This window comes from Gymnogyps californianus, chromosome 18 (genome assembly GCF_018139145.2).
Source record: "Gymnogyps californianus isolate 813 chromosome 18, ASM1813914v2, whole genome shotgun sequence".
Lineage (NCBI taxonomy): Eukaryota > Metazoa > Chordata > Aves > Accipitriformes > Cathartidae > Gymnogyps > Gymnogyps californianus.
The window spans coordinates 6,893,994-6,918,801 of record NC_059488.1 but is presented as its reverse complement, the minus strand read 5'-3'; the positions used below and the strand labels follow the sequence as shown (position 1 = coordinate 6,918,801).

General features: G+C 62.9%; 1 protein-coding gene across 1 annotated transcript in view; it reads right to left on the bottom strand.

Annotated features, from left to right (window-relative positions):
- Positions 1 to 3,280: 3,280 nt before the first annotated feature.
- Positions 3,281 to 24,808, bottom strand: part of HMCN2 (hemicentin 2) — a 38,892-nt gene continuing 17,364 nt past the window's right edge. Inside the window, 52 exon segments of the mRNA XM_050907859.1 lie at positions 3,281 to 4,159; positions 4,290 to 4,416; positions 4,719 to 4,838; positions 5,076 to 5,393; positions 5,513 to 5,641; positions 5,743 to 5,805; positions 5,938 to 6,175; positions 6,277 to 6,398; positions 6,587 to 6,724; positions 6,932 to 7,081; positions 7,841 to 8,110; positions 8,258 to 8,339; positions 8,428 to 8,618; positions 8,689 to 8,823; positions 9,014 to 9,227; positions 9,575 to 9,765; positions 9,888 to 10,022; positions 10,325 to 10,459; positions 10,563 to 10,670; positions 10,759 to 10,923; positions 11,160 to 11,281; positions 11,403 to 11,559; positions 11,687 to 11,814; positions 12,074 to 12,221; positions 12,439 to 12,580; positions 12,711 to 12,847; positions 13,125 to 13,206; positions 13,284 to 13,474; positions 13,573 to 13,845; positions 14,156 to 14,253; positions 14,437 to 14,620; positions 14,704 to 14,828; positions 15,210 to 15,369; positions 15,471 to 15,614; positions 16,076 to 16,207; positions 16,326 to 16,439; positions 16,851 to 17,012; positions 17,595 to 17,691; positions 17,894 to 18,081; positions 18,149 to 18,262; positions 18,493 to 18,555; positions 18,558 to 18,710; positions 18,940 to 19,090; positions 19,273 to 19,415; positions 20,712 to 20,825; positions 21,227 to 21,400; positions 21,846 to 22,037; positions 22,550 to 22,636; positions 22,831 to 22,944; positions 23,112 to 23,279; positions 23,862 to 24,143; positions 24,503 to 24,664. Coding sequence (XP_050763816.1) covers positions 3,817 to 4,159; positions 4,290 to 4,416; positions 4,719 to 4,838; positions 5,076 to 5,393; positions 5,513 to 5,641; positions 5,743 to 5,805; positions 5,938 to 6,175; positions 6,277 to 6,398; positions 6,587 to 6,724; positions 6,932 to 7,081; positions 7,841 to 8,110; positions 8,258 to 8,339; positions 8,428 to 8,618; positions 8,689 to 8,823; positions 9,014 to 9,227; positions 9,575 to 9,765; positions 9,888 to 10,022; positions 10,325 to 10,459; positions 10,563 to 10,670; positions 10,759 to 10,923; positions 11,160 to 11,281; positions 11,403 to 11,559; positions 11,687 to 11,814; positions 12,074 to 12,221; positions 12,439 to 12,580; positions 12,711 to 12,847; positions 13,125 to 13,206; positions 13,284 to 13,474; positions 13,573 to 13,845; positions 14,156 to 14,253; positions 14,437 to 14,620; positions 14,704 to 14,828; positions 15,210 to 15,369; positions 15,471 to 15,614; positions 16,076 to 16,207; positions 16,326 to 16,439; positions 16,851 to 17,012; positions 17,595 to 17,691; positions 17,894 to 18,081; positions 18,149 to 18,262; positions 18,493 to 18,555; positions 18,558 to 18,710; positions 18,940 to 19,090; positions 19,273 to 19,415; positions 20,712 to 20,825; positions 21,227 to 21,400; positions 21,846 to 22,037; positions 22,550 to 22,636; positions 22,831 to 22,944; positions 23,112 to 23,279; positions 23,862 to 24,143; positions 24,503 to 24,664 — 8,075 coding nt within the window. The 3' untranslated portion in view covers positions 3,281 to 3,816.

The following is a 24,808-nucleotide window of genomic DNA, read 5'->3' as shown; positions in this document are numbered from 1 at the left end:
CCTGCCCCACGCTCTGCAAGCACCCTGCAATGTCGGAAGGCCGGGACTCAGATGCAGGCGCCTGGCCGTGGCGGAGACACAGCCCGATGCCTTGCTCGGGCACGACCCGGCACGTCATGGCCCTGCACCAGGGCCAGTGCAGAGGAGCTGCTGCGGCAGACGCGGGTGTAGCCACCCACTGGCTCAGCCCCGAGTGCCCACCAGCACTGCCGAGCGTGCAGTCACTGCAGGGCTGGGGTGCTCGGCAGCATCCCCCAGAGCCCAAGCCCAGCCCCAAGTCTAATTAATGCTTATTGGGTGTTTGTCCTAATTACGCTGCCCCGTGTTTGCTGCCAGTGTGAAACACCGATGTGGGGATTCAGTGCCCCTCACCCTTCAGCTGAGGATATTGAGGACTTCAGCCAACAACAGGAGATAGTGAAGGACACGGCAGCCTGGAGCTCAGGGGGAGGGATGGGGGTCCCGCTGCAGGAGGGGGCTCGGGGCTGTTCCCAGGCCAGGCTGTGGATCCTAGGGCCCCACGATGACGCGACGCCAGCTGACCCTTGGCCGGGGAAGGTGGACGGCAGAGCTGGCCAAATCCCGTCCTGAGCAACTTTCATGCCGCTGCTGCCAAGTCAGCACAATCCTGCTCCTGCTTTTGCAGGCAGGGAAGGCGCTGTGCGGAGCTCCTCCAGGCTGGCCCACCCAGCACCTTTCACAGCGGGATGCAGTTACACCGGGCTGTGCCCCAGCACCCTGGTCCTGCCAGCACGGTGTGGGGCCAGCATCCCACGGGGCATGGCTTGGAGCCAGCCTGGGTGCAGGATCTGGCCTGCTGCTGCCGGTTTCTTGCTGAAGAGCAAAAGGATCTGGCAGCCCTGTAACCATGATTCGGCTCCCTGAGCCTGCCCGCGCCCGTTGGGCTGCCTGCGCAGGCGGTGCAGGCAGCACCCAGTGCCCAGGCTTGTGCAACCGGTGTTTCCCTACCCTCGGGGCCTGGCGGCTGTGCCGAGCTGGGCCCCTGCCCAGGGACACTCAGTCATTCCCTTCCTCACCAGGGCATTTACAGGAAGGCAGTTGCAGTTCCTGAAAGGGCCCAGCCCAAGCATGACGTTGAACCTACAGCTCCTTGCTGGGCAAATTCCCTCCTTTACCCCCAAAACTCATCCCTGCTGCGGCCGCCAGCGTCGCTGTCGTGGCTGCCAGCCTGACAAAGCACCCTGAGACCAGGCACGCTCGCTTCATGAGTGGCCCGGCAGCAGGTTAGAGGAAACGCTTCCAACTTTTGCCTCCTCAGACATGTTACGCTGCCCACACGATGCCCAATGGACCTGGGGCACCTTGCCCTGGGGTCGCATCCTGCATCCCAGGAACAGTGCGGGGCCACCAGCATTTCCAGCACCAGAAATGGAGCTCATGCCAAGCCCGCCTGCCCAGGAAGGGTGAGCCCCAAAGTTTTGGTGTTAGGTGGCAATAAATCAGAGCAAACAAAGCCCAGGGAAGGGGAACACAGCAGGACTTTCTCAGCCCTGATTACTATTCTGTAGCAATTTCCGTGTGAGCTAGGGCAGGGTTTTTAGCAGAGCGACTCTGGCTGCTCTGCTCAACAGGAACATTGTGCTTTTGTTTTTAAAACCAAGAAAAAAAAAAAGGGAAGCAGAATAAAAAGCTTGAAACTTTGGTAGGGAGAGGAACTGCTTTCGCCAGCCGGGCTGGAAGAACAGCCTCTGCTCCGGCAAGTGCTGCCTGTGGGCTGGGATGGGGCAGGCAGCAGGGGCAGGCTCCCCATGGGTTCCTGCAGCAGAGACATGTGGGGATGCGCCTGCTGGTGCTGGGGTTTGCCTCAGCATCGCTCCTCCACCTCGTGGGGGTCCCATCCTGCCCCCCAGCATCCCCAGAGCAGAGCGGGGAGGGCACAGGGTGCTGCCAGCCGAGGTCCCAGCTCCCCTCCCTCAGGGTGGCCAAGGGGACGCCTCAGGGAGATGGGACTCACTTGGAACCCCCCCCCACCTCCAACTGAGCTAGAAGAGGCTTGACTGCAGCCTGCGTCTCCCAGCGCTGGGAAGGGGCTGGGACCCCACCGCCCTGCTCCTGCAGGGACCAGCAAGCCCTTCTCCAGCACCCAGGGGTGAGGGCCACCCGTGGGTGGGTGGAGAGGGAACAGCCAGGGGCAAAGGGACATGTCCCCCAAGGCAAAGGGCCCCCTTTCCCCTTCGCCACCGCCCCCATGCCATGTCCGCACTCACCCGCTCCCCGGGGCCCGGCTGCCCTCGGCGCTCCGGTTCGGTGCCTGGAGCATCCTCCTCCTCCTCCTCCTCCCTTATAGCCGGGCGTGGGCAGGCGGAGCCGCCGCAGGACTGTCCCCTCCGTGGGCACCGTCCCCCGGCGAGGCCCTGCCCTCCGCCTGCCCGCAGGGCGTACGGGCAGAGAGGGGGGGCAAGCTCGCACCCCGAGCCGGGATGGAGTTTGTGCCCAGCCCCAGCCCGCTGCATGGCTGCTCTAGGTGCTGTCACCCGTGTCCCTCCACTCCTGACCTCCTCATCAGCCTCCACCGAGGGGGTGCACCCCACCGGGGACCCCGCAGAGCCGCCTGCCCCGAGGGATGGGAAAGTGGTGGGGCAGAGGGGAGCCGGTGCTCGGCTGCTCTGCGACCGCCTGGCTTTGCTCCCCGGCACAGCGGGAGAGGGGAAGGTTGAATTTATTTGAAATCCCATGAGGAGGCAAAGCTGGAAGGTGGGAGCTGCAGCAAAACCACCTTCCCCCCTCGCATGTGCCAGGGGACCCCAGACCAGCAGCAGATCTGGGGAGGGATGGGGAACCCCTAACCCCAAGGGCCTTTTGGGGGCATCTCAGTGCCCCCGCGTGGGTACAGTAAGAGCAAGCTCCAGTAATGGGCTCCAACCACGGGACCCTCACCCGGGTGCACAGCCATCACCAGACCCAATGGCCCAAACCTGCAGACACGCGGGCTCAGGTCCTCAGGGCCAGCACCCCCCGTCCCTCCAGCCAACACGGTGGAGTAGGACTGAAACGGCTTTTTGGGAACAGCCTCCACCTGCACCATGTGCAGAGAGGCCGCATCCTGCTCTCGCTGGCCGAGGGACCTGACACTGGGGCAGGATTGGACCTTCAGATGCTGGACATTGGCCCTCCAGCGTTACCACATCCAGACAATCTCCCTTCTATGGTCCAAGGCCACGCAGGGAGGTGCCCAAAGCCCTGGGAAGTCCGGGCTGCTGCTGGGGCAGCCCCCTCCTGCATGCTGAAGGAAGCTGCTTTCTTCAGGCACGGCTGATATTTAGCCACAGAACACCTTTATTTGGAACAAAACCATAAATAAATAAGTGTACACAGAAACCAAGTGGATTAAAAAAAAAAAAATTGAACACAAGGCTATTTCAATTTAATACGTGGTTAATGTCAGGGTGCCCTGCGCCCTCCCCGCCCCGGGGGATCACACCCTGCACCCCGGTGGGGCCCTTGCCGGCTGCTGTCACCCAACTCATCCACCCCCCCATCTGGGGGCCGGTCGTGGCCAAGGCCGTCCAGAGCTGTGTTTGCTCCAGGGCTGCCAGTGCGAATTGCGGGGTTGCAACAAAACCTGATTGCGAGAGGCTGGCGGGACATCTTGTCCCCCCCAGGGCCCTGCTGAGTCAGGGACTGGCCCTGGGTGAAGGCAACGCAGGCAGGGGCTGCTGGGGGGCAAGGGGGTGTCCGGGGTGGGGAGAGGAATGGTGCAAGCTCAGCTCTCCCTGAGCCACGTGCCCCCACCGGTGCGGTGGTGAGGGACAGGAGGAGATATAACCCCGTGTCCCATCCTGTCCCTTGGCTGTGTCAGTAGGGGTAGGGCGAGACGGAGATGAGGAGGAGGAAGATGCTGGGTGCCCGCTGCCCGCCCGGGGCCAGCGCCTGCACCTTGAGGCGGTGGGTGCCGGGGTCCTGCAGTGGGCGCAGGGTGGAGATGATGCCGCGGCCCTGCTCGGTGCGGAGGACAAAGGGGCTGCCGGGCTCCCACTCCAGCAGCGTGAAGATGGGGCGGTGGCGGAGGGCAGCGCCCGGGGCGAGGTGCACCACATCACGGCCGGCAGCGATGCCGAGGGGCAGGGTGAGCAGCTGGTACTGCAGCGTGGGGGGGCCAGCCGAGCCGCAGTCTGGGGTGCAGCGACCGACACATACCCTGCATGAGAGCCGGGGGTGGGGGGGGGGACACGGGATGCGGCAGTGTGTCAGGAGCGGCCAGGACACCTGGGTCCACGGTGCCACGAGGAGTGCGGGACGGGCACCCCCAGCCCCACAGCACAACTCACCCAGGGCTGGAGCCTCTCCGGTACCCGGCTGGGCATGGCACATCCACGCACTGGGCACCTCCACGGGTGTTGAAGCATATCTGGCTCGAGCCACACTGGATCGTGCCCTCCGCACACTCGTCCACGTCTGTGGGCAGAAAGGGAACGGGTCTGAGGGTGCTGGGATGCCCATGTGCCCCAGGCTGAGATGGGGATTCAAACACCAGCTCCCCCACCTTCCCACCCCCTGCCTGGGCTCTCAAGACACTGGGGCAACAAGACAAAAGCACCCAGGCTTGGTGGGGTGCTGAGCCTGGGAACAACCCTCCCCTGGAAGGAGAAAGACTTGCAGCCCCAAAGGGATGACATCCAGGGCACCGTGGGGACTGGGTTCACACCCCGAGGAACACAGGCATCCCACCAGGGCAGTGGCATCCCCCCGGCACTGACCGTGGCAGGTCTTCCCGTTGGGCAGCAGCTGGTAGCCGGGGGGACAGACGCAGCGGTAGCTGCCCAGGCTGTTCCTGCACTCGTGCTGGCACTGGTTCAGCATCTGGCACTCGTCAAGGTCTGCAGGGCGAGAGGGGTGAAGCCAAGCAGGGAAGAGTCAGTCCCCTCCGGTGCCCGCTGCCCTGGGGCAGCCTGGCTCTCACCTCCCCTTCCTGGCACAGCCCAGGGAGACCCCGACCCCCTGAACAGGGCTGTAAACAAAATGGGAGACAGAGCAGCAACAGGCACAGGAGCTGCCTTTTGGGCACAAAGTGGCTTCCAAACTCCCTGCAAAGCCCTTCCCCGACGCACACTCACCGGTGCAGGTACCATTCCTCTTGACGAAGCCCATGGGGCAGGGGGGACCCCGGGCACCCAGCCCTGCAGCCTTTGCCACGCGGCGGAGGGCGAGCTGAGCGTAGGGCTGTCCCCGTGGGCGGCTGCGCAGCCCCAGCCAGCGCAGGGGGGGGTCCCGGGGGGTGCTGCCCGTTGTGCCCCCTCCGTCCGCCCCTGCTGCGCCGCACTCTCCGCCCGGCAGCAGGGTCCTGCCGGGGGGGCACAGGCACTCGTAGGAGCCCCGCAGGTTGCGGCACTCAAAGGCACACGGTGGAGGAAACTGCAGGCACTCGTTTACATCTGGGGGAGGCAAGAGACAGGGAGTTGCAGCTGGATGGGGAAACTGAGGCTGGAGCAGGGCAGGGGAACGACCGTGGCCCTGCGCCCAAGGACATGTCCCCTGAGACCCCAGCTGGTACCCAAGCATGGCCAGCCAGCACCCAGCGAGTGGTAGCCAGGAGGGCAGGCACAGCGATAGGTCCCTGCGGCGTTCTGGCAGAGCTGGTTGTAGCGGCAGGCGTGGGACCCCTCGGCGCATTCGTCGATATCTGGGGAACGGAGAGGGGATGGGGTTGGGAGGACGAGGAGGTGGCACCATGCAGCAGGTGCCCCTCGCCATCCTCATGCTCCCCTCGGGAAGGGTCCGTACCAATGCAGTACAGCTGCCCAGGGCCCAGGATGAATCCCAGTGGGCACTGGTCTCCATTAGCCCCTGGGAATCAAGCAGAGATGATGAGAAGGGACATGTCACTGCAGGGACATGGCCTTTGCACCCTCACAGCCACCCAGAACTGACAAAGGATCCTGGCATCTCCATCCCCATCCCCGGGAATCCCCTCGTTACCTGTATCAAGTGAGGCACGGAGCTGGAAGCTGAGTTCCTCTGAGGCCGGGTCGTAGGAGGCTTTGACGGCGCTGGCCTGGACATGCTGCACCCGGGGGGGCTGCAGGCCCGCAGGGGGGTCGTACACGATGGTGTGATTGCAGTGGGCACGGATGATGTGCCCGTCCCACAGGAAGCTCTGCAGCGAGTCCCCCGAGAGCCGCCCCATGCCCGTCTGCACGTAGCGCTCGCTGAAGTCCTAGGGAGAGGCAGGGAGGGGGGTCAGGCCATGGACACCCCCCTCCCAGGCTCCCAGCAAGGGAGTCGTGGCCCCGCGGGGAGGACGGGCAGCCCCGGCACCTGCAGTAGCACCGTGGCCTTGCCGATGCTCTCCGGCACAGAGCCGCCGATCACGCTGTCCAGCAGCAGAGCGCCGGCGGCATCCGTGCCCCGGGCGAGGTGGGTGACCCGCAGGAGCTCCCCTGCCAGGGTGGGGAGCGGTGAGCATCAGCCCATGGCACCCCCAAACGCAGCTCCATCTCCGGCTGTGAAGCTCAGCCCAGCGATGGGCTGAGTCCCCGGAGATGGCGTATGGGGGAAATGGAGGCTGAGCCAGGCAGGACCAGGCTCCGCAGCCCCCGACATGCCTGGGGCCCCCGGCATCCCTCACCTGTGGCAAACTCCAGCTGCGACTCGTGCCGGAAGGTGCCCCGGGTGAGCAGGAACCCGCTCCGGGCATCCCCGCCGGTGTGCGCCAAGGACCAGTAAATGGGGGCGATGATGGCAACCAGCACCCGCATCAGGGGCCCTAGGGGTGGGGAAGAAAGGGTGTCACCGCAGAGCCAGCACCTTCCTAAGGGGGCACCCAGCCCTCCATAACCACCCCGGCCCTGCTCACCCATGGGGCACAACACAGACGTGGCATGCGGCTTTTGGAGCAAAATCTTTCCCCCAAGCTTTTCACCTGATACAGGTCAAAATCTTCCCTGGGGTGAGGGCGGGGGTGACCACTTACCGACAGTGGGTGGGATGCTGCCGATGCTGCTCCGGATGGCGGCGATGCCGGAGCGTGGGTCATCCAGCACGCTGGCATCAAGGGTGGTGACGCCAAGCTCGTGGGCGTTGATGACGCCGACCAGGCTGCCCCGCACCCGGCGTGGCTCCCCTGGGGCGAAAGGGACAGGGGCAGTGGCGTTGGGGCTGCTCTCCCGTGGGAAAGCGGGGTGCTTCCCTGTCTCCCCTCAATAATTTGTGTGTCAAGAAAATCTCACTTTCTGGAGGCGAAGGCAGCCAGAGCAAGGCAGGCAGTGTCCCTACCCGGCTGCAAGCACAGCCCCAAACACCCCATGGGATGCTGCAAGCGCGGCCCCATGCCTCACACACACTGACGTGCACAAACACCCCCCAAACCCTGCTCTGTATCAACCCCCACGGTCCTGGCCGCAGCCCCAAGCTTTTATTTGCTTCTCCTCCGGCACGCCTGGCAGCAAAGCGCCAGCAGCCACGCAGGGGACGCACAGGGCACCCGGCGCTTCCTCCGCACTGCCAGCCAGCCTGGCCTTCTGCTCCCCGAGAGGCAGCGGGAGAGGATGTGCCTGTACATTTAGCAGAACCCCTGGGAAATGGGAATTTAATCACGGGCAGCAAATGCAGGAAGGCTGAGGGGAGGCGAGCGGGGGCATGGGCTGGCACATGGCGGCTGCTAGGGTAAGGGTTTGTCTGGGCTTAGACCTTCAGATGAGCAGTGGAAGAGAGGAGAGGGCAAACCAGAGTATGAATCAAGGGGTTTAGAGCAAGCGACGAAAGGCAACATCCCTCCAAACCACCGCGTAGGAGGTCTTACCCCAGGGTGTAACAGTGCTGTGGGCAGCCCCAGCCCCCCGAGCCAGCCAGAAGCCCCCCAAACCCCAAGGCAGACACCCACCTTGGACAGCCAGGGAGGCACGGGCGATGGCAGACCCCAGGGCGTTGCGAGCGAGGCAGGAGTAGCTGCCGGCGTCACGGTGGCTGACGGCGGGCAGGAGCAGCGTGGCGTTGGGCAGGACGCGGGCGCGGGGACCCTCGGGCAGCGGCTCCCCATCCCGCTGCCACTCCACGGAGGGGGTGGGCTCCCCCAACACGGCACAGTGCAGCAGCACCCGCTGCCCGGCACGCACCACCACCGCTCGTGGCGTCACCGCCACCGTGGGGGCACCTGGGCAGGGAGAGGGATGCAGGCAGTGCCGCAGCATCCCAGCGGTACTGGGGCCATTCCCCTGGGGTCGGGGGTGGTCCGGGGGGCTGAGGGGTGACATGAATTGCAGTCCCTCAAAAGGAGGGTGCAAAGGGGGGCAGCACTCACTCTGCAGGGCCAGGGTGACAACCTTCACCGCCGTGCCTGCATCATTCTCCGCTGTGCACCAGTAGTGCCCCACGTCGGTGCTCTAGCAGTACCAATAGCATTAGCACAGTGCTTGGCTTTGCCGTGAAAAGGTCCCCAAAATGCACCAGCACCCCCCGGGCCCCACTCACCCCCACGGCACGGATGGCCAGGGAGCCGTTCTGCAGCTGGCGCAGGCGCCTGCCGGCCACCACCGGCACCCTGTCCTTGCTCCAGCGGACGAGGGGTGTGGGGTGGCCGCGGGCATTGCAGTCAAGAAGGGCATCGCTCCCGGGGCGCTCCACCTGGTAGGTGCTGGGGTCCCCCTGTATGATGGGTGCCTCTGGGAAAGGAAGATGGGTGGCAGAGGAGGGGGGCTGGCCGGGCACCCTGGTTTCCCTGCCGGCACCTACCTCTGACGGAGACGAAAGCGGTGGTCGTGATGGCACCAGCACTGTTCTCGGCGTGGCAGACGTAGGTCCCGCTGTCAGCGCGGGTGGCTGCCTCTCGCCGCAGTGTGCTCTGGCCGCTCCGCCCCGACACGCCATCTGCGGGGTGCAAACCCCCCCAAAAAGCATGGTTGGGGAACCAGCTGGTTGTAATCCCACATAGTCAGAGATGCCGGCACCCCAGGGACCCCGAGAGGTGGAACAAGGACTGGGATGGCACCAGGATCACATCCTCCCCCCAAGCTCAGCATCCTCTGCCCCTTGCCCAGGCACAGGGCTGCCCACGCACCAGTGACGAGCTGCCCGTTGGCCGTCCAGGAGACACGGGGCTGGGGGCTGCCCGCGGCAGCACACACCAGCTCCAGCCTCTCGCCCCGGCTCAGGGTGACATCTCCGGGCAGGCGGGTGAAGGTGGGCAGGGTGTGGATGGAGAGGGAGAGCTGGCGGACAGCCCTCCCAGCCGAGTTCACCGCAGTGCAGGAATAGCTCCCGGCATCCCCTTCCTGCATGGGGAAAGGGAAGGACGAGAGGGGGTCAGCTTGGGTCTGGGGTCCAGCTGCAGCCCTGGCTCACTGGGCTATGGCTCTGCTGGCTGTTGTGCACCCAAAAAGCCACAGCTCGGCCACAGCCACTTTTTCCGGTCCATGTTAGCAAACCCACACTGCCCCGACCCGCCAGCCTGTTGCAAAGGCCTGCACAGGGCTCTCCCTCTACCAAACACTTTTGAAAGCAGCCAGGGACACGACAGGGTACAGAACAACCCGGGCTTTCTTTTCAGCAGCAAAAGACGCTTGTTTCTCAGCTCTCTGACCTTACAGCTAGCTTGGCTGCAGGAGGGGACGGTGCTCACCTGGACATCCCGGAGCAGCAGCTCCCCGGAGGGCAGGATGGTGGCCTTCCCCCCACCACCCCGCACCGGGGCTCCCTCCCGGCTCCAGGACACACGAGGCTCAGGGACGCCGCGGGCGGCACAGGGCAGCAGCACCTCCAGCCCCTCCAGAACAGCCAGCTCCGCGGGGCCAGCCGCAATGATGGGGGGCACTGGATGGGGCAGGAGGGCAGGGACTTGCTTACACCTTGACAGCCACGTTTCACTGCAAGGTGCCAGGGAAGGAGGTGAGCAGAGGAGGGGGTGAGCGCTGGGGTCCCAGTCACTGCCTTACCTTGCACGATCAGCCTAGTCCTCCCCGCAGCGGTGCCCGAGGGGTTGCGAGCCACGCACAGGTAGGTGCCTGCGTCCCCTGGGGAGGCTCGGAGGAGATGCAGCTGCCCGTTGGGGAGCACCTTCAGCCCAGGCCCTGCGGGGATGGGCAGGAATGAAGGGCAGGACAGGGCAGCGCAGCCGTGCCAGGGCGCGGATAGACGGTGCGCAGGGACTGCTTCCCCTGCAGAAGTGTCCCTTCCTGGGGAGTCTCCGGGGAATGGCTCCAGCGGCCGCTGCACCCAGCTTAGACAGCTGCTGGGAGCCAGGAGGACCCATGCACAGTGCCACCCAGCACCCTGCTGGGATGCCTACAACCCCTGGGCACCCAAATCTCCCGCCAGGCAAAGGCTGGCAGGCAGCACGGGCTCTGCCAGCCTCCAGCAGGCTCCCGCTCACCTCCGGCGATGCCAACACCATCCTTCTGCCACGTGACCTCTGGCTGGGGGACCCCTGTTGCCTCGCAGGACAGCACTGCGCTGCTGTTGACCATCACCATCACCATGCCAGGCAGGGGCTTCAAGGCGGGGGGCTCTGCGAGCAGCAGGGAAGCGCTGCCCACCAGGGCTCCCCCAAGGTGGGCCAAGGCACAGAGAGCAGGACCCCCAGGAGCAAGACCCCCGGGAGCTGTACGTACCGTGCACCACGAGCCGGAGGTGTTTTCGGGCTGTGCCAGCAGCGCTCCTCGCCATGCAGGTGTAGCGGCCGGCATGTGCAGGCAGCGCCTGCCTGATCTCCAGGGCTCCTGGGAAGACATCAGGCAGAGGGGAGGCAGCAGGAGAGCTGGCAGGGACCCATCACCCTGCCGGGGCTGCACTGCCCTGTGCCTGTACCTGTGGGCAGGACGTGGTAGCCCACTCCTCGGCTGCCCAGCTGAGCCCCCTCCTTGCTCCATGACACCGTGGGTGTGGGCACGCCAGAGGCATAGCAGGTGAGGACTGCGGGGGACAGCCGGGTGACAACCACATCCGTGAAGTCATCGGCAATGGTAGGGGGCACTGGAGAGGTGAGGGAGGGAGGTGAGCAGGGCTGCATGGCAAACGGTGAAGGGGATTCCATCCCCACGCACATGGGCACAGGTATTTCTATTTCCCCTCTTGCCCACACCCATGCCCAGTCCTTGAGAGAGAACCCAACCCCATGGGGGCTGGAGCACACCCAACATCACACCCGAAGCGGTGACAGACCCTGGGAAAGCCACTCTCGGCAAGACCCACAGACCCCAGGAGCTCACCGTGGACGGACACGAGGAAGACCTTGCGTGCCTCTCCGGCAGCATTGGTGGCGATGCACTCAAACCGCCCCTCATCCCGGGGACCAGGGTTGGTGATGAGCAGCGACCCTGAGGGCTGCAAGCTGTGCGGGCAGAGCATGCATGGGGGTCAGCCCCTGTCCCATGGGGAGCAGCAAGAGGAGAGGCAAATCCCACCCTACAGCGGGACCCTTCGGTGGGCGAGGTGGCCGGTGCTGCGGGTACCTGTAGGCGCCGGGTGGGAGGTGTGGGTTCAGGGGGCGGCCATCCTTCTCCCACCTGACGTGGGGCTCGGGGGATCCCCAGGCGTCGCAGCCCAGCGTGGCCAGCTGCTGAGCCAGCAGGGTGAGGTTGGAGGGCCCGGGGGCGATGGCGGGAGGGACTGCGGAAGAGCATGGCAGTGATGAGCAGAGGACAGCAGCACATCGTTGCACCTACGAGAGCAGCCCAGCAGTGGTGGGTTGCAGAGGGGTGAGCCCAGGAGGGATCCGTCTGGCTTTTCTGCTTACCCAGGACGTGGAGGTCCAGGCCTCGCCAGTCAGAGCCGGCGGGGCTGGATGCCATGCAGAGGTAATACCCCGAATCCTGGACCTGAACGTGGTTGATTTGCAGGGAGCCGCCTGGCAGGAGCTGCAGCCTGGGGAGGGAGAGCAAGGGAGCCCTGTGGGGGGTCTGCACAGCCGGGCTGCAATGCATGGGGACAGGCGGCTGGGAAGGTGGCAAGTGCCATTGCAGCCATATGTGGCACGTGTCCACTGAGCTGGTGTGGGGACAGAGCACAGCTCTTCACAGGGGAAGAGTGCTGTCTCTGCCCCAGGCATGCCAAAACACCTAGGGATGTGTTTTGATGATCCAAGAGCCAGCTCTTAGTGCCACCAACGCATAGAGCCTTGTACCTGTTGCTCCTGTGAAGGGGTAGGAGCTGGCCATCCTTCCGCCACGTCACCCGGGGCACGGGCCACCCCTCCGCCCGGCATGGCAGCACCGCCGAGCCGTTCAGCAGCGTCCTCACCTCCTTGGGGCCCGGCTGGATCTCCGGGGCCACTGCGGCAGCACCCGGCCGGCACCGCAGAAAGTCAGAGACAGGGCTCAGGGGACGGAGAACGTCAGCCCAGACCAGCACTGGAGGCTAGGCACCGTCCAGCCCTGCCTTCCCATTACCCCGACCATAGGACACCCCATAATATTGCACATTCGTGAACTAACGAGGAAGGAGCCGGCACTCACCGCCAGCAAAGCCCCATGGCAGGGCGGCACTCACCGTGAACCTCCACCCGGACACGCAGGCTGCTGTCCCCCAGTGCGTTGGTGGCCCTGCAGCTGTACTCCCCACCGTCCGCCGCCCCCACGGCCCGGATCTGCAGGAAGCGCCCCTCGGCCAGGACCTGCCTGCGGGCATCCTCCTAACGTCCCCCGGGAGCCCCCGTCAGCAGATTTCCCTCCCTGCATCGCCCCCACCGCGAGCCTAACGGGGCCGGTGAAGGTGCATCTCAGCCCCTGCCCGTGCACCGTCCCAGGTCCCATCACACGTACCCGCAGCGGGGAGCCCTCCCGGTGCCACTCGATGTGGGGGGGCGGCATGGCATCCTCAGGGCACTCCAGGATGAGCTGCCCCCCTGCCACAGTGGTGATGCTGGGGGTGTCTCCAACGCTCGCCATGCTGAGAGGTGCTGTGGGACACGCGCCAGGTGAGTCAGGGGGTGCTACATGGGTTGGGCACCCCCATACCTGTCCCCATAAGTCATGTGTAGGCCCCCGCTCTGCAGGACCATTACGCTGTGCTCCAGACCCCTCTTTGGAGACTTGCAGCCCCCACCGCTCTCCCCATCCACCCCCCAGCAATCCCAAGGAGGGATGCAGGGGATGCTCTGGCTCTGTGCTCCCCCAGAGCACCCCACAGCACCCCCTGCTAGCACCCTCCTCGCTGCACTGCTAGGGCCACGCTACCTTGGATGCTGACGTGGAAGCTCCTGCTGTCCTCCCCAGCGGGGCTAGCAGCCAGGCAGGTGTACAAGCCAGCATCGGCCACCTACACAAAGCCAGAAGAGGGAAAAATTGAGGCACAAAAAGAAAATGCAGGTGGGGAGAAGAAACAGGAGCCCCTACCTTAGTGGTCTCGATGTGGAGGGTGCTCTCATTCCCTGACACGAGCCAGGGCCCTGCCAGCAGCCGTCCGTCCTTCTCCCAGGTGACAGTGGGCATGGGGTTGCCCATCACCACACACGTCAGCTCTAGCGGGGTGCCTGCGGTGATGGACATCTCAGTGGGATGGGATGCAGCCTCGACTCGGGGTGGCTCTGCAAGGCGCACGGTGAGGCAGGTGGGCTCATCCCCTCGTTGCTCCCAAAAAATTCACTAAGCTGCCCTTCCCAAATCCCCGGGGGAAGACACGCACCCATCACCAGGAGGTGGAAGGCTTTGCTGGTCTCCCCCACCTCGTTCGTTGCCAGGCAGGAGTACACCCCTGCGTCGGCCAGCCCCACGGCCGTCAGGCTCAGCCGCGGGCTGCCAGGCACCTGGTTGCTCTGCCACCCCAGGGGCTCGCCGTCCTTCAGCCAGGTCACCACCGGTGCTGGGGACCCGGTGGCTTCGCAGGTGAAAGTGACATCGGAGCCCTCGGCCACCATCTGCTCCTCGCTGCTCTCGGAGCTCTCCAGGACGGGGGGCACTGGGGAGGGAAGGATTCCCTTTAGGGGGACTGTGGGAGCAAAATTGCGTCCCCAGGCACTAGGGATGGGTTTGGCAGTTCCCTGGTGTCCTGCGAGCACCCAGAGGTGGCTCCCTGCAGGGTGCTCTGGGACTGCTTTCAGGCTGATCCTGCCTTGCTCCATCCTCGCCGAGCCCACTCTGGCAGCCAAGGGATGGCTCAGGAGCCTGCTTGGAAATGGGGCTGCAAAGCGCAACATGTGCTCTGCCAGCAAAATTGGCGGTCAGGTCCCCCCCGCTCTGCTCTCCCCAGATCCCCGGCTGCCCCGTACCCCGTATCTGCAGGACGAAGCTGCGATCGGCCACCCCTGCCAGGCTGGAGGCGATGCAGGTGTAGAGCCCGGTGTCAGAGACCTGTGCCTGGGAGATCCTACCCCATGGAGCAGGGCATAGGGATGGGGAAGAGACATCAGCTCTGGGTCCCCCCCTGCCCCCAAGGTCTCCATGATGACACACAGCCACCTTGGGGTGCAGCCGTGGCCATCCCGGCACACAAACCTGGGTACCAGCCCCAAAGCCTGTGGCCGAGCATCACTCCAGGGTTGCTTCTTACTGGAGGACGTGCCCAGCTGAGAGCAGGGTGACACGAGGGGACAGGCGCAGGGGCAGCCCGTCCTTCAGCCAGCTCACGTGCAGGGGAGGGGACCCCTGTGCCCGGCACTCCAGTGTCACCGCTGCGGACAGGACGCCACGGACCACCTCCGAGTCATCGGCGCCTCTCTCGATGGTGGGGGGGACTGGGCAAGGGGACAGAGGGGCTGACGGGGCTGTCGGGGGTGGGTGGCCCTGGTGCTGCCCCGTGGGCCCCGGCCCCGCTCACCTAGCACGCTCAGTGTGTGCAGCCGTGCGTCTTCACCCACGCTGTTTCGGGCCAGGCAGGTGTACGCCCCCGAGTCGGCGGCTTGGAGCCCCTCGAGGAGCAGGGAGCTGCCGTCCGGGGACATCCTGCACAGGGAGGACAGGGCAGTGACCCGCATGTCCATCCCTAACATGCCCATGGAGCAGAGATGCTCTGTGCTCATTTGCAACCCAGGCTGCAGGTTTTGGAGCACTCTGCAAGGCCAGGGCAGCAGCTGGGACGCTGCCAGGGTGACTGGGACCCTGGCAGGGTGACAGGGACCATCCAGGACACCAGGGCTTAACCCAGGGTGACGTTCCTCAGCAAACAGCTAGGACAAGCATGTCCCAGCCCAAGCAGGGAGCGGGGGGAGAAGCAGCAGAGCTCAGCCTGCCTTGCACCGCTCCTTCGCACACGGGGAAACTGAGGCACAGATGGGGCTGTGCCACGGCTAGCCCACGGGGTGGTCCCCCTCACCCCAGACTCACCGGGCGTGTGAAGGGGGCTGCAGCCCCAGGGGCTGCCCGTCCTTCAGCCAGGAGATCTGGGGGGTGGGCTGCCCCTCCGCCCGGCACTCCAGCCTCACCCCTCTGCCTTCCAGCACGGTGTGCTCACTGGGGACCCCCGCACTGGTGATCTGGGGTGCCACTGCACCAAGAAGAGAGGGAGGCTGAGGAAGAGGAGGGGGAAGAAGGCTCCCCTCCGAGGGAGGGCCCGCAGGGACCCCCGCTGCCCCAGGGAAGCCCTACCTCGCACCAGCACCATGAAGTCCTTGCGCATCTCTGTGCCTGGGCCCCGCACCAGGCAAGTGTACCGGCCCTGGTGGAAGGGCTGCAGGGGGCTGAGCTGGAGCTGGCCCCCCCCCGACACCAGGCCCCACTCTGGGCTGCTCTCTGCAAGGAGATGGGGCAAAGGGGGCTGCAGCAGCGCTCCTCCGCCAAGCCCTCCCCAGCCATGTTGTCGTGCTCCCCGCATCCCACCCCCAGGACACAACTTCGCGGACATTGTTAAAGCGGAGGTCGGGGCTCTGCAGAGCAGGGTGTTTGCACTGTGCGTTACTGGAGCTTTGCAGGAGAAAAGAGCCACTAGTTTGGGGGCAAACCCCTGTCCCAGCAGGTACCCCAAGGGCTGGTACCCAGAGAGCTCACCCCCACATCCCTCCATCACATCCTGTTGCTTCAGCCTCAGGAACAAATTTGATGCCTCAAAAACATGCAGGGAAAATGCCAGCCCCTTCGTGCTCTGCCACCTCCCCTGTGAGGCCCTGCGGGTCTCTTGCAGCAGGATTAGAAATGGGGAAAGTGAGGCAGGACTGCTTCAGGCAGCCCGGCACGGCACCCCCCTGCGCACATACCCAGCGGGCTCCCGTCCTTCAGCCAGGTGACGGCAGGCGCGGGCACGCTGGTGACTCGGCAGGTCAGGATGAGGGGGCTCCCCATGTCGGCGTCCAGCGTCTCCTGTTGTGGGTCCTCGATGCCCGGGGGCTCTGAGGAGGAGGAGCAGGGATGGGGTGTGTGAGCAGGAACACGCAGACCGGTGTTTGCCATCAGCTCCTCGGTGTGCACTCAGGGGGCAGAGCTCCCGGCCGAGCCCTCGCCGCTTACCGTGGATGGTGAGGATGAAGCGCTTCTCATCCCGGCCGGCCACGTTCACCGCCACGCAGGTGTATGTGCCTGAGCTGGAAAGCTGCAGGCGAGGGAGCTGCAGCACCCGTGAGCCTGGACGAAGCAGAGAGCAGGGAGTCAGGACAGGCTGGAGCAGGACCAGGTCTGGGCCACCACGCTGGCAAGCTGACCCGTTCCCCAGCAGCTGGCCAAGCTCCATGCAAGAGGTGCCTGGCCATCAAAGTCTCTCTTTGAGGTCCCAGGCCTGACTGGGCACAGCAGAAAAGGGTGCTGAGCTCCTTGGGAGCGGCAGCACAGAGTTTGCAGGATGCAACCTTTGGTCATCTCCAGAGGGGATCACTTGGCAGCAAGTTGTTAGCGCGTGGTACAGCCAAAAGTCTGAGCTCGAGTCCCATGTACAGCATCCAGAAGGGCAGATTAGGAGAGTTAGAGCCCACCATTGAGAGCCAGTGGCTGTGCCAAGCCCCAGGGGACAGGCTGTCATCCTTGCTCATCCTGACATACCTGGGGTGATGGCCACCTCCTCACTGAGCTGCAGGATGCGGCCGTCCTTGTACCAGGCAATCTCCGCAGCAGGGTGGGATTGGACGTCGCACACCAGCGAGACGCTGCCGTTGACGATGCCATGGACCCTTTCAGGGTTTGTGCCCACAATCCAGGGAGCTTCTGCTCCAGCACACCCCAAAAGACAGTGCCAAAGGGGAACCATCACCGTGGAGGCCAAGCTCTCCCCAGGAGGAAACGCACACCGAGCATCTCGCCTGCTCAGAGCATGCCGGCACCTCGACCTCCTCGCACAGGCAAGTGTGACAAGCACGAGGGGATGGAGGCAGCCATGCAGTTCAGGAGCCACGGGAGACTCCAGCTGGTAGAGCAGGAGGAGGAGGAGGAAGAGGAGGAGGAGGAGGAAGAGGAGGAAGAGGAGGAAGAGGAGGAGGAGGAGGAGGAAGAGGAGGAGGAGGAGGAGGAAGAGGAGGAGGAGGAGGAGGAGGAGGAGGAGGAGGAGGAGGAGGAGGAGGAAGAGGAGGAAGAGGAGGAAGAGGAGGAAGAGGAGGAAGAGGAGGAAGAGGAGGAAGAGGAGGAAGAGGAGGAAGAGGAGGAAGAGGAGGAAGAGGAGGAAGAGGAGGAAGAGGAGGAAGAGGAGGAAGAGGAGGAAGAGGAGGAAGAGGAGGAGGAGGAGGAGGAGGAGGAGGAGGAGGAGGAGGGGTAAATCAGCAACCTAGGGAAGGGTCACTGGGGATGCCTTACCCTGCACGGTGAGGGCAAAGTGCTTCTCAGCTGACCCGGCCAGGTTCTCAGCCACACACGTGTAGCTGCCGGTGTCACCCACCTCCACTGCAGCCACCTGCAAAGGGGGAGCAGAGCCCCGCTGAGGGCTGCCCCAAGCTGGGGAGCTGCTGGGGGTCCCACAGTGACCTCGGCACCTGGCAAGACCAGGGCAGCCTCCTCCTTGGGGAGGGAAGAGTGCCCCATCCCCTCCACCCAGTGTCTCCCGTGCCCCCCCCCGCTGCTGCCGGCACAGCCACCCTGCCCAGGCGAACACCGACCTGCAGGACCGTGCCGCCTTCCAGGAGCTGGTGCCGTGGGCCGACCATGATGGGGACATCGTTCCAGAGCCAGGACACCGCAGGCGCTGGGTGCCCAGTGGCTTCGCAGTTGAAGCGAACGGTGCTATTGATGGTGGCCGTCACCTCCTCAGCCAGGTCCTCCGTGCCACCGTGGATGGCCGGGGCAGCTGGAAGCAGGCGGTTACAGGGCTGCCACACACCTCCGTCCACTCCCCGCCCCGGCCCCGTACTCACTCAGCACCTCCAGCTCGTAGTGCAGGCGGTCCTGTCCCGCCGCGTTGGCCGCCTCGCAGGTGTACCTGCCTGCGTCCTCCTCCTGCACCGTGGGCAGCTGCAGCACCCGGCCCCCTGCGGCGCGGGACAGGGTTGGAGCAGGGGACAGGGAGGGTTCCCTCCAACCTCGCTGTGCACAGACCCCTACGCAGCCCCAGTGACCCTGCAGCTCCCACGGGTGCTGTGCATGCTGGCAGGAGCAAGGGGACAGGATCCAACCTCCTCCATGCTAAGGATGCTCTCAACCCACAAAGCTGCTGCAGAAAACCCCCCCAAACCCCACAGTAAGGGTCCATGCCCATTACCTAGCAGGATCAGCACCCCCGGGCTGGGGGAGAGGGGCTCCCCATCCTTGTACCAGGTGATCCGGGGGGTGGGATGGCATTGGTATCACAGTAGAGTGCGGTGGGCTGGTCGAGGACAGCCTGCCGGTGCTCCGTCACCTCCCCGTCCTGGTCCTCCTCCCGGTAGAAGATCTCGAGGGCTTCGTTAGGGCTTGTCTGCTGCTGGAAGAGGGGTGGCACTGCGGGGACAGGCTGTGGTCAGCTTTGGGGAACGGGGACTCACACCCCCAGGTGCAACCAGAGCATCTGCCCAGGCCTGACCAGGGCCAAAGAGATGCTTGTTTTCCAGCGGATACAAGCTCTCTTCCTGCTCACCCTGCTCTGCTCCCACAAGGGACCCCACTAAGGACCCCTCCTCTTACTGAGACACCCGCTGCTCTGGGCGCTGGCTGCCTGCCCAGGGCTCACCTTGGACATGCACGATGAAGTCCCTGTCATCTTCGCCCACAGCATTGGTGGCCACGCAGGTGTAGTGCCCCGAATCCGAGACACTGGCTGGTTTGATCTGAAGGACCTGCCCCTCACTGAGGATCTGGAGGTGGCCGGTGCTTGCCAGGAGCTGCACAGGGACCCCAGCCCCAAGGCACAGAAGAAACAGAAGGGCAGGAAGAGGATTACACACGTGGGAATGGGACAGAGCCCAGCCAGCCATATAAAGGGTTGATAAAATCCTCCTACTCCATCCACCTGGGAGGTTTCCCAAACCCAGCAGCTCCCCCCTGGACGCAGTTATAACCTCACCTGCTTGTCCTTGTACCACCGGATGGTCGGCTCGGGCACAGCCCAGGTCTCGCACTCCAGCATCACCGTGCTGTTGACCCTGGTTTTCACCTCTTTCACGGCAAATTCCCCCAGAGAGTCATCTCTGGCAATCCAAGGAGGAACTAGTGGGGAGAGATGACACAGCTGAGATAAAAGAAGAGTCCCCAACATCCTTACTGTGCCCTAATCAGCAACAGGCAGCACCTCATGATGCTGCTAACACCCCCAGATGGACCCTTGACAAGTGGTGTCCCTCAGGGGTCCATATTGGGACCAGTACTGTTTCATATCTTCATCAGTGACATAGACAGTGGGATAAAGTGCACCCTCAGCAAGGCTGCAGACAACTCCAAGCTGAGTGGTGCGGTTGACAGGTCTGAGAGATGGGATGCCATCCAGAGGGACCTGGACAAGCTCGAGAAGTGGGCCCATGTGAATCTCATGAGGTTCAACAAGGCCAAGTGCAAGGTCCTGATACTGGGGATTGCCCCGACCCAGGCGCAATAGAGGCTGGGGGATGAAGGGATTGAGAGCAGCCCTGCAGAGAAGGACTTGGGGGTACTGGTGGATGAAAAACTGGACATGAGCCGGCAATGTGCGCTCGCAGCCCAGAAGGCCAACCGTATCCTGGGCTGCATCAAAAGCAGCGTGGCCAGCAGGTCGAGGGAGCAGATTCTGCCCCTCTACTCCGCTCTGGTGAGACCCCACCTGCAGTACTGCGTCCAGCTCTGGGGCCCCCAGCACAGGAAAGGCATGGACCTGTTGGAGCGGGTCCAGAGGAGGCCACACAAATGATCAGAGGGATGGAACACCTCTCCTGTGAGGAAAGGCTGAGAGAGTTGGGGTTGGTCAGCCTGGAGAAGAGAAGGCTCTGGGGAGACCTTATAGTGGCCTTTCAGTACTTAAAGGGGGCTTATAAGAAAGATGGGGACAGACCTTTTAGCAGGGCCTCTTGCAATAGGAAATGGGGTAATGGTTTTAAACTAAAAGAGGGTAGATTTAGACTAGATATAAGGAAGAAATTTTTTAGAATGAGGGTGGTGAAACACTGGAACAGGTTGCCCAAAGAGGTTGTAGATGCCCCATCCCTGGAAACATTCAAGGCCAGGTTGGACGAGGCTCTGAGCAACCTGATCTAGTTGAAGATGTCCCTGCTCATTGCAGAGGGGTTGGACTAGATGGCCTTTAAAGGTCCCTTCCAACCCAAACCATTCTATGAGTCTATGACCCCTTTGCCCTCCCTAGGGTAGACCAGAGGCTTTTTGGGGCCATGTGCCGATACGTGTGTGACTGAGCACCAGCTGCATGAGGTGCAGCTCCTCGGGATGAAGGCATGGGAAGGGAAGGAAGGAGCACTGGCCCGGTTACAGTGGTGGGGTCGCTGCAGGAATTAGGAAGGACATGGAGAGCTCCCGCACCTAGGACCTTCACGGAGTAGTTCTTCACGGCCTCCCCGGCTTTGCTGGCCACAATGCAGCTGTACGTGCCCGCATCCTCTTCCTGGGCATTCAGGATCTGCAGCCCGTGGCCACCTGGGCAAAAGGAGTCTCCTGAGAGGGTCACTGCTCACAGCCACAGCTGTCTATCCCCATGCAGCAGAAGGCGGCATCTTAAGAGACCTGCTGATCACCTGCAAGCCTGACTTGAGGGGGTCTAACGCTCTTCTAGAGCCCAGTTTCCAGGCTTATAAAAGCTAGTGCTGTCTCACTGATGCTGCTGAGGAGGCTCTAGCTATTATCAGATGATGCAGCACATGGAAGAGCAGCATCCACCTGATGGCCTGAGCCCCTCAGGTCCTGCAGGATGATGACTTCTCACCATCCCACTGCCCTGGACCATAGCCAGACCAAGAAAAGGCCTTGCTCCCACTCCCCCAGGCATGCAGCAAGGGGCCACCACAGTCATGCAGAGCCAGTGGACACCAGCACAGTACCAGGGAGCAGGAGGACATTTCTAGACGCTTTGAGGGGAACCTCATCCTTGAGCCAGGTGATGTTGGGAGATGGGTATGCCAGAGCCTCGCAGACCAAGGAGATGGGGTTGTTGATGATCACTATGACTTCTTCTGCAGCAGCATCATGGGCATCTCCAGCAAAGGTAGGACTGGCTGCAGAGATGTGTTTGTGTGGCAGATCAGCATTAGCACCCACTTAGGCTTCCCAATTCTTTGTTCCCCCACCAGAGAGCATGATCAGAGTTCAGGGAGTTGGACTTGACCACAGCATGTGAAATGCACAGCACGTACAACACAAGCCCAGCTTCAGATGCTGCCCTGTCTTGCTGCCCTCCAAAACCACAGGGGACACAGAAGGCACACTCCCCCTTCCCACAAGCCATCATCAGAGATGGATCCTGCACTAGATGGACCCTTTATGTTCCTCCAACAGGTCTCACAAGGGCTTTGGGGCAGGTCCAGGGCCTCATGCCATGCTGCTGGCTGTAGGACTAAGGGATCCTCACCACCTACCTGGGGCAGGCAGTTAGAAAACCCTCTAAGTTCATGTCCCCTGCTCACACCTGAGACTCTGCCTCCATCCGAAGGCATCTCATACCCAAAACATCTAGCAGGTAGTGCTTGGTTTGATTTGCCACAGAGCTGGAGGCCGTGCAGGAGTAGCGGCCAGCATCAGACGGGGAGGCTCGGGGGATGTGGAGCATGGAGCCATCAGGAGAGATGGAGAAGGTGTCTCCACTGGGCAGAGGGTGGCCATCTTTCAGCCAGGTGATCTTAGGTTGGGGGTTGCCTGTGTGGGGTGGAAAGCAGGTTTTGGCCTTCATGCAAAGTTTTTCCATGCGTGAGCACAGTCTGACCAGGGTCACTGCGCCGGAGCTTTTCTGGGAAGCAGGGACATCAGCCCAAATCCAAAATTATCATGATCTGGATCAGGTTTTTAGAGGCTGCTGGACGAGCCAGCAAGACGAAAGAAAACTGTCCTGAGTAGGAGATGATTAATTATTCCCATCACTGAAGGAGAAACCAGATTAGAGGAATTTTAGCTCCATTTGGGAAAGATCAGAGCTTACGTTGTGGAACAAACTCCCTGCGTGGGCGCCCCCTCCCCAGCACTTCCCGGACAGCCCAACTGCAAAGCCAGGAACTATCCCAAAAAAGGTCTTCAGCCGATTTCAGCTATTCTCATGTCATCGACTGAAGCCGTCCATTTGCTCCAAGCCCCAAAGGGAGACTCAGGTTGGCTGTCCCCAGGCCCCATCTCCCACCTGCTCACGCCACCTCCGCTCCCTGCGTGATGCTCACCCGCAGCCAGGCAGGACCAGGTGACAGGGTGACCCTCGGGCACTTTGATGGTCTCTTCTTCACCCGCGTTCTCGATGTGGGGAGGAACTAGGAACACAAGCCACCGGGGACCTCAGCAGCTGGCCAGCTTCGCTGAGCCTCTGAGCTCACATACTAAGGCATGAAGGACTCCAGCACTGCATCTCCCACCATGCCCAGTCTTAACTTGTGCCTGTTCCTGCAAGGGTAAAGCTCTGAAATCCCAGTAGGAGTCCTGCAGCAGACAGAGGACCCCTCCTTACCTAGGACCTCCACGTAGAAATGCTTCCTGGCCTCCCCAGCTATGTTGCTGGCCAGGCAGGAATAGTGGCCACCATCCTGGGCTTGTGCACGGGTGAGCCTCAGCAGCCAGCCCCCTGGAAGCATGGAGCAGAGAGGTCTCAGGGCCCTGATCCAGGCACCAGCCCATCCCGGCAGTGCTCCTGTGGGGCTGGAGCTCCACCGTGTTTAAACCCATCAGCATCAGGGCAAAATGTGTTCCCGAAGCCGTCGTCTCCCACAGCATCCATGCCTCGTCCCTGACCTGAAAGCACACGCGTGCGCTCGCTGGGGGTGACAGGAGAGCCGTTCCAGGACCAGGTGACTGTGGGCAGGGGAATGCCAGTGGCCTCACAGGTCAGTGTCAGGGATCCTTGCAGAGAGACGCTGACGTTAGTTGTCGATCCTGATCCTTGAATGAACTCAGGAGGAACTGGGGACACAGAAAAGGGTGGACACCCGTTTGCAAAGCAGCCAAGACAGCAAAGGAAGAAGACAAAGGGGTAAACTGGGTAAACCCAGCTTGTTCCCACCCTCCTGCTTTGTACAGTTTGAGGACACAAGCCTAGAAGGACCATTAGCATCATGGGACAGGTGACCCACAGCAAGTATGTGCCACTTACCTGCACCCCAAAGCCCATGCTTACAGGTGTGACACCCTGCTGGCCACATGCCCTGAGCCACCTCAGGCCTTTTTCAGCTCAAGTGCTTGGTACCTTGACCCATAAAGTTTCCCCAGCTCCTTGGGAAGTAGATGACTTTGTAAAGTGTGAGATGGTTGTTCTGATGACCCTGGAAAGAAACTCCTGCCTAATGGAGCCAGTTCTACAGCTATGCCTGGAGCATACCCCTTCTGACCCAAGACCTTCTATGCGCTGGGTTGTCCAAGATCTACTCCACATCAGGTTGCTCTCTGCGCTTGTGCTGCATCAAACGTGCAGTGGGACATCACCGCCCTCCTGAGCCTGCCTGCATCCATAGCCCCCAGCCACCAGCCCTTGTCCCACATCCTTACCATGCACCGCAACATCAAACTCCCTCTGCTCCTGCCCCACTGCGTTTGCCACCAGGCAAGCGTAGCGTCCTGCGTGGGCCACCTCTGCCTTGGGGATGCGCAGCCGCCTCCCCTGCTCCATAAGCAGGATCCCGTCCCCGCCGGCCACGGGCTGCCCATCCTTCATCCACGTCACCGTGGGCGGTGGCGTCCCCACGGCCTCGCACTCCAAAACCGTCTCGCCGGCCTTGATGACAGAAACCTTCCTCAGGGCTTTGCTGCTGCCCTGGATCCTCGGCAGCGCTGCGGGCAGAGGGACACAGGGTGGAGGTGACGCTGTAGCAACTCCCTTGGCCGTATGCAAGTGGATATACAAACGCCATCGGTCTGGATGGTGGCAGCAGGAGGGCGAAGCAAATGTGAGCGGGTGCAACTAGTGCAATTGGGCTGCTGGAGTGAAAGTCAGCTGCAACCAGCTTGGAGTCAAGAGGAAAGCTGGAGGGGCAAAGCTAGCCCAGCTAGCAGCATCCTTTCCAAAACACCTAACGCAGCAGGCAATGGCTGTGAGCTTTTGGGTCCAGCTGGACCTTGCATTGAGAGAGATCATGGCACCTTCAGACACCCCCACAGGTCCTCTGTGTCTCTGGGCCCCCCCGGCTCACCGTGCACCTCCAGGCAATGCTCCTTGCTGCTGCTGCCGGCGGCATTCCTGCACTCACAGGTGTACGTCCCCTCGTCCACCAGCCGTACCTTCTCAATGTACAGCGTGCTCCCTCCCGTGGACACCAGCTTTGGGCTCCCAGGCTGGGTGGAGAGGGGCTCGCCTGCCCGGGGAAGGGGACAGCAGCCTCCTCTCAGGTTCCCAGCAGGACCAGCTCCCACCCAGAAGCTGGATACTGCTCAACATAAAGCACATCTTTCTCCAAGGAGACCAACATCTTTCTGGTGGGTCAGCACGTGTGGGGAGG